Source organism: Orussus abietinus, unplaced genomic scaffold (genome assembly GCF_000612105.2).
Source record: "Orussus abietinus isolate OABI.00-Male unplaced genomic scaffold, Oabi_2.0 scaffold32, whole genome shotgun sequence".
Classification (NCBI taxonomy): Eukaryota; Metazoa; Arthropoda; class Insecta; order Hymenoptera; family Orussidae; genus Orussus; species Orussus abietinus.
The window spans coordinates 767,665-775,151 of NW_019394330.1; the positions used below are offsets into that span (position 1 = coordinate 767,665).

The 7,487-nt window shown below is 50.4% G+C and overlaps 1 protein-coding gene across 1 annotated transcript in view; it reads right to left on the reverse strand.

The window, feature by feature from the left end:
* LOC105703847 overlaps positions 1-3,346 on the reverse strand; it is a 46,087-nt gene extending 42,741 nt beyond the window's left edge. Inside the window, exon 1 of the mRNA XM_012432546.1 lies at positions 389-3,346. Coding sequence (XP_012287969.1) covers positions 389-414 — 26 coding nt within the window. The 5' untranslated portion in view covers positions 415-3,346. The remainder of the gene's footprint in view (positions 1-388) is intronic.
* Between the last annotated feature and the right edge of the window lie 4,141 nt (positions 3,347-7,487).

The window sequence follows — 7,487 nt, forward strand, 5'->3', positions numbered from 1 at the left end:
CGAGTCCTGGAACGATTTAAACGCTTACCGTGAAACTCTCCCAACGTCAAAAAAGTACCTCTCATCACCCATTCGATCAAATCCTCAAGGTGATATGAAGAGGTCATTCTACATACATTAAAACGTGAAAGTGTTTATCAAACTTTACTTCCATAACAACGTGTTAAAGTTTTAGATAATTTGGTGCACCCACTTTTGATAAAAGTTTTATAAATGCATTGACTTTTTGGTATGCATATTTCACACTTTCATATCACCTTAAAGGGGTTACAACGCGCTAATAGATTCAAGGATCATCCTCGGAAGTTCTAGCGGAAACACTTTAGAAGCGTTCCGGAGCCGGGTCACGTTGCGAGGCGTCGTTGATAACAATTCGGGATGAACTCACCTAAAGGCGCGCTGCATGGTCTTCATCTCTGCGTCCTTCCTCCTCACAGCTTATCCATGTGGTCGACGTGACGGCGTGGCGCGGTCCGAGGGCGATGCGATCGCAGATACAGAGCGAACAAAGGAGAAAGAGCCAGCAATCTCCCGTTTATCACAACGGTCGTTCACAGCGTTCGCACTACCGAGAGGCCCGAACGGGGCAGACCGAGTGCCCGCGAGCGTTTACGAATGGCGGCCAACTGGCCGTCGAACGTTTAATCTACCTCGGAAAAGTCTAATCTTTCGTTCCCAGCGAGGGAAAGAGAGATAACGAATCACCGAGCGATATCTTGGTCGCAGCCGGAGCACTCGCGATTCCGGGGCATCGGGGACACGGGAGAACGAGCCAATCGAGGGCCGAGTTTTTCCGCCAAAGCCCGGCAGGTGGCGCCGCAGCTCGAGGGATCACTTCGAATCGTTGACGGACCACTCGAGATGCGCCATCGCCAAGTCCAAATCGTCACCACGTGACCGGACTGACCTAGTCCTTCGTGCACCGTCAAGAGGAATCACCGAGGTGCCGATGACTGCCCTTCGCATCCTATTTCCCCTTGGCGCGATGTCTCGTATGGTATGGGCCCTGTTTCGTTTAACCAGCCAAATCCGTTTTGGCTTAGTTCCCGAGAGGGGAGATTTTATGAACGATGAATTTTCCTGTCGGTGATCGCGAAGAACCACTTCTCGCGTACTTTCGACGGGTTTACGTTTGGAACTTCACCGACCTTTGGTCACGTTTGGGCCAAAGACGTGACCAATTTTGGGCGTTTCTATCCCGAAACGCCCGTTCGCATCGTCGCCACTTGTTGCTCCGCAAGAAATCCTCCCAAGGTATCGAAAAGTCTCCGATTCTCTCAATGGGCGCACAACTCTGATCTTCGGCCAAGGTACCCTTGGCAACTCCTCTATCGTGGACTGTGGGTAAACGGCTGGTTTAGTCGTCGCTGGTTAACTCGAGATCCTTCTTTTTAGAATTCCTTAGAGTTTCTATATGTTATCGATCCTGCCAGTCTTATGACACGTCTCCAATTTCAATGTGCAGTGACGGTAGATTTCCAGCAACGACCCTTTCACTGAAAATGGGTCTTCAAGAAATCTCAGTCCAGGACGATTCAATCGCCCAGAAACAGTACTTTGCCGTTAGTCAGCCTTATTATTAATCTACCTATAGAGAATTGACTGCGCCGTAGCGAATGTTTATCAAAGATAATCGGCGATAACCGAGTTCAACTTTTCCGTTTATCCTTCTTTCTCTCGAAGACGTGATTTCGTATTCCGTACCTTTATCGTATTCAACGTGTTTCTTGTGTTTACGTCTGTAACGTATGCCATAAAGAGACTCTTAACAAAGAGACTCGTCCACGGGGAACAAAACTCGAATACTCGAATGACAAATCACACGACGATTCTACATCGTCGATGCCTCTCCGAGGATTTCGAGTTCTTTCGTGGTTGTTTCACATCGAGCTCGAAAGCCGGATGTGGAAGTATCCGCTGTCTTCGTTAGTACACAAGTATTGATTCCTCTCTACATGTTGTACTTATCTTTGGCGCAACATTATTCGAAAGTTTTTTTAAATTCCCATTCGCATAGGGAGAATGCCTGTTCTATTCAGCGCCCTTAATAGTACACCTTCACACGGAAGACGTAGTCCACCAGTCTTCCTGGCACCAACTACCCTTTCCGTTCTCCAGTCCCACCGTAGCTGCTCCACTTTACGGAAAAGATCCTCGCCGGTTTCCTTTTTACCCCTAAACCTTCCCCGTGTTAACATTTAAGCCTCGCAATCGAATCGTCCTTTGAAGAACGGACCCCAGGAGGATTGCGAGTGTTTAACGTCATCAGAGTTCTTCTCTTCACCCACTTGGTCCTTTGCCGCAGGATGGGTTATCCCGAACAGACCAGCAAACGATCCTTTATCCGCATCTACGGCTAAAAATCCGCTTCAAATCACTCTCACGACCGAATGGGCCACACGGTAATCACAAAGAACATCTGGACGTCCGACTCCCATGTCCAGCCAACACCAGGTACCGACTCCGTCGTCCTCGATTCCTCTTCCACCGGTTCCTAATTCCTCATCGGCTAAAAATTCCCTTCAAATCGCTCTCACGACCGAACGGGTCACACGGTAATCACAAAGACCTGGACGTTCGACTCCCAGGTACCGCCTCCACTGGTTCCAGGGTCACCACGGCCCCGTTCCGCAGTCCTTCCTGGTTCGACCGCGTCCTGTCGGTGACCTCGCCCCTACGGGGTCCTCTCCTCGCCGTTCCTGCTCCGAGGTATCCACCGAACGCGCTCGGATTCGCTGCTCGTCCCGACGTCGCGGCAGGCCGAGGCTACGACTGACCGGACCGCTTCGACTCGCTCGAGCCGCTTCGCGAGCGGGGACTCGGCGAGAAAGAGGGAGAGCGCGGAGTCGAGGAGTGTGGGTCCCGTTCTTCGGAGAGGGGCTCCTTACTCCGAAGCCAAAGAAGTACTGTTACTTAGACTGGGCCTTCGGGCCCCCAAAGGATGCACGCCGGCTCTTCCTCTCGCTCTTTCAGCCTCTCCAGGGCGCTTCTCCTCTCGCCCGCGAAAAGAATCGAGATGCTCGACTCCGCGGACTCCTCGCAAATTACCCTCAAAATTCGTCGGACCGCCCTGCGGAAAGTTCCGCGGCGACGCTCTCGGTCCCTCGGGCCTGACCGGCTCGGGTCGAGGGCACCCGGTTTCCTTTATTCCCCTTCTTCTTACTTTCTTTTCCCTCTCCTTCCGTTCTTTTCTTCGATTCAAGCGTCTCGCGGCTCCGGGGACCGCGAACCCCGTTGCCGATGTACCGAAATTCGAGTCGGAGTGGTCACGGACCTGTCCACGAGCTCGGCAAGGAAATTACCCTCGGGATTTCCGGTCGTCCCGTGGACCTACTCCTGTATAATGAGTTCGTTATAGATACTTTCGAAAAAAAAAAAAAACCCGGCGATTCGCTCGGGCAACGTGATCTGGAACACTCGGCTCGGGTCGTTTCGTAGATCGGTACGGGACCGGTTCAGGGATTAATCGTGAAATTTCGTTGAAATTCACGGACTCACGTTTCATCCATTTCATCCAAGGCCAATGCTCCGTCTAGATTCGACCAGACCGTATCTCGAAGTCGCAAACGGTTCATTCTTCCTGGGAATCCTTCGAATTCTAGAGCGCGATTGCCGGCAGGGAACGATATACACCTGGTTACGAAATTCGGTCTTAACTTCGCCAAGTTGGCATGTTTCTTGGAACCGCTCTAACACATTGTGGATCGCCTAATGGCAGCGGCTACTCCGAGGACCACGAGAGCGGGAGAATGGTTCGGGGAACTGCCACGATCGCTTTCAGCGGACCACTTGTGAGGCTTTGCGGTGGAAAAAGGATCTCCTAATTCCGGAAGACGTTCTCCGTCCTTAACCCGCTCCTTTTCTCTTTGTTTCTCTGCCCCCTGGTCAAAGCTTCCGCCGACCCATCGACGTTCCGTTTCGACTCGGCCAGACTAATTAGCAAACTCCGTACCCTCGTGACCCAAAGGCAAGGGTATAAAAGAGTGGCTCGGTCGTCCGTCGTCGAGTCAGCCCGTGGTCCTGGGAATAAAGGCCCAAAAGGATCTTCCGACGGGATTAAATGCGATAAATGGCATGATCTCGCCACCTACGAGCACATCGATCGGTACCCGACCTGGAAATTCGGCATAGCCTGCGCTTCCTGGCTGAATGTTCGAAACTGACGGATCCCCCTGCGACCGTTAATTGGCAACGAATTAATACCTAGCCTCGTGTCCATTGACGCTTACGATAAGGATATACGCGGAAGCTAATTGCTCTCTCGGCAACCTGCCTAGGATATCCTCGTAGCCGGCAATTTCCACCGTGAAAGCCAAACAGTTTTCGATGTCATACCGTAGGAGATTAATGCAGCCCGAGGTTTAGAGAGCCCCTGACAATTTTCCGGTAAAACTCGAGCACGGTACGCACGCTCGGCGCAATCGAAATACCTCTTCCTTCCTCCCGCTTCGATATTCCCCGGGATAACTCGGAAACGAACAAATTGGACTTTATGCCTACACACACCGCGTATAGCAAAGTCCTTCCGTTACTCCAACGTTGCACCTAGAGGTCCTAGCGTATCGGAAGACGCGCAAGTACCCGGAACGAGTTGTCGATTTCGGTCGCGATTGGCGCAACGGGCGGCAGCTCGTAGAAGGTCGAAAATCCTTCCGGTAGTTCGCTCGATTTCCTTATACGCTGCGGGAGTCAAGTGAGGGGGTGGAAGGGGAAGCGTCGGACCGAGGTCAAGGTCGCGACCCGACTTCTTGGCCCGTTTTCTCTCGGTCTACGCGCAGAGGCTCAGCCGAGGTAAGCTGGCGTCCGGAAGGCCGGCCTCGAGTAATAACTCACGACGTCCTCGCGGCGCAACGGTCGCGGCTCGACTGCGACCGAGTCCCAACGTGCCAGAACGCGGCTAGACTCCGGCCACCTTCGCGCTCGGGCTCACGGCAGCAGAGCCGAGCGCGCCCGAGTGTCCCCGAACGCGACCGAGCACCCTCCAGCACGTCGGAGCCCGAATTCCAGCCGAGCGCACGTGTGCACGCGTGCACGCGTGCACCACTGCACTGCCGCGCCATTTACACCTGTGTGTACGTATGACCAGGGTTGGATAAGTATAATACGTCATGTAATATATGTGGTATTCCTTAATCATTCCTTAAGAACTTTTACATATTTACATGCGTGCTAAAAGACGTTAACAGAGCCATGGATACGAACCATATCCCTATAGTAATTGTAACCAAATTAATTTTTTTCCATACGGAGTAAAGTATTCGGCTGGAATGGTTTGTTGTACTGAAAAATGGCCGTTGCAGTCGAGAGATCGTTAACAAACTGTTCTGGGCTGATTTATCTAAGTCGTATGTGGACGGGTGCGCGCACTCGGTTGCGCACAACCCATCCAAACTGCCGCGGTTTCTTCGAGCCCACGCGCGCATGCGCGGTCCCGCAACTTGCGACCGATGAGCAACCGGGTCGGAGTAACCGGTTCCGGACACTTTTTTACCGAAAAGCACTCGAAATGACTGTAAAATCGTACTTTTGCCCTTGATCGATACGACGTCTCCGAACGATACTATTAACCGCCACGGTAAACGAAGACTGCCTCGAGAGAGAGCGAGCTCTTGCACCCTGATATAATGATACGCGCAACCGGGATAAATTGTCTCGGCCTAGACAATAGAATAGCATAAAATAAAATTTCATTGCAAGAATGTAGGATGAATTGAAGGGTTAATTTACTTGCTGTGGAATGACCTATCGTAAAAACGTAGACAAGTTCTTTTTAACTTCCCTCTGTTTACAAAGAGGTTATACTTCATTAGAATCGACGAATAGCTTTTTTGCAGGAGACGAAGGGGCGATTCTCTTATAAATAGCTTCTCGGAATGACTATTTATGCATGTTTTATCACTCACCGTTACAAAAATGGGTCGGTTCTTCATCACTAACCGATTCGCGTCCCTAAGCAACACGGTTGCCGAAACCAACCGACTCTTTGACGATCCGTTGAAACGAATAAATAACGGTTGGGAGGGAAGGAACGATGCTCTCTATTACCAATCGTCGGCAAAACAGAAAACGGCGGTCGGTAAGGCGCGGTACGTCGCGCCGGATTGGAAAGAGAACTCGCGGTTCGACTGGCAGCTGCCCCATTCGCTTCTGCGTAACGGCGAGGACGAATTTTTCCAAATTCCAGTCGGATAATCGTCACGCACTGGATAACGTAAGGTGATACCAAGGCAGTCCGGCTTCGTAACCGAGCCCGACGAATTGGCATCGTTAGAGAGGGTCGGGGAGAGAGGAAGAGGAAATCAGGCGAGCAGGGAGAAGTATCTCGATCCCGTCAACAGCTCCTCTGGAATGTGGACTTATTCCAAAGAAAATTGGTAAACTGCGTGAAAACACTCCCACGCTATGCGCAAAAACAGGCTGGAACTGTTAAGGTGAAGTGAAACCCCTCTCAAATCAATCGATTCGAATAAAACACTTTTTTCAAGGGTTTTGGATAGTCAGGAGAATTGTACGACAATTTAGAACACTCTGGTAATTGATGAGCTTGCATAAGAATGGGATAAAAGCGAACGTCGGCCATGTAGGTATTTAGAAAAACCTTTTTTTCCGACAGTTATATCCAAAACCCTTAAGAAAAGTGTTTCATTCGAATCGATTGATTTGAGAGTTCTTCTCTCGCAAGTTTTGAAGTGAAATTATGTCGAACCGTTCGATGAACGTTAATCCATCTTTACGGCGGGTTATCGAAACGCTCCGATGGTAGATTAGCCTTCACGGAACAGTTTTTACGAGGTGATTCGATTCCGACGTCCGACCGAGCGGATACGTCGATAGCGGTACATCGCAGGAACACGCGAGCGTAATCTAAGATAAAAAATCATAAAAAAGGACATAAATCACGGAAATGGGGAGAATTTGAAATACCGTTGTATCCCAATCTAAGCAGTGAGTACGGTTCAAATTTGCATCTCCCCGTGTTTCGCTTCACCTTAACTTTGAGGGAATGACCGAGAGTAAGGATACAGTCGAGCATTGCAACCTTTAGAAACTCGACTTAATAAATTGAGTCATGGGTCTGCACGTCTGGCTCGTATACACGAACGAAAGTAATCGATGGACGTCTTGTTACCATCGGTGTGTTAAAGCACGTCCGCAACGCACGACGTGACTGAATTCGGAGACAATTCGTTCGGGGGAATCACCTGGTATTATCCCCAGTGTCACGTTAGAACTCTCGTCAGGAGAGTAAGACTCTTCGAGACCTCAATAAAGATAACCACTTATGGATTACCTTTACAACCTTGATAAGACTCGCAAAAGAGCTTCCAAACCGTTCCCCGGTCTTCACGAGCGAGCACGCCAGGTAAACAGAATGTTGTTCCGGATTAATTATAATCAGCCAGGAACTTTGATCTCTCATATTCCAGGCATGAGCACGGTTAATTACCGTGTACGAGATTTTGCGGCATTCTTGTTTAGCCGGCTGA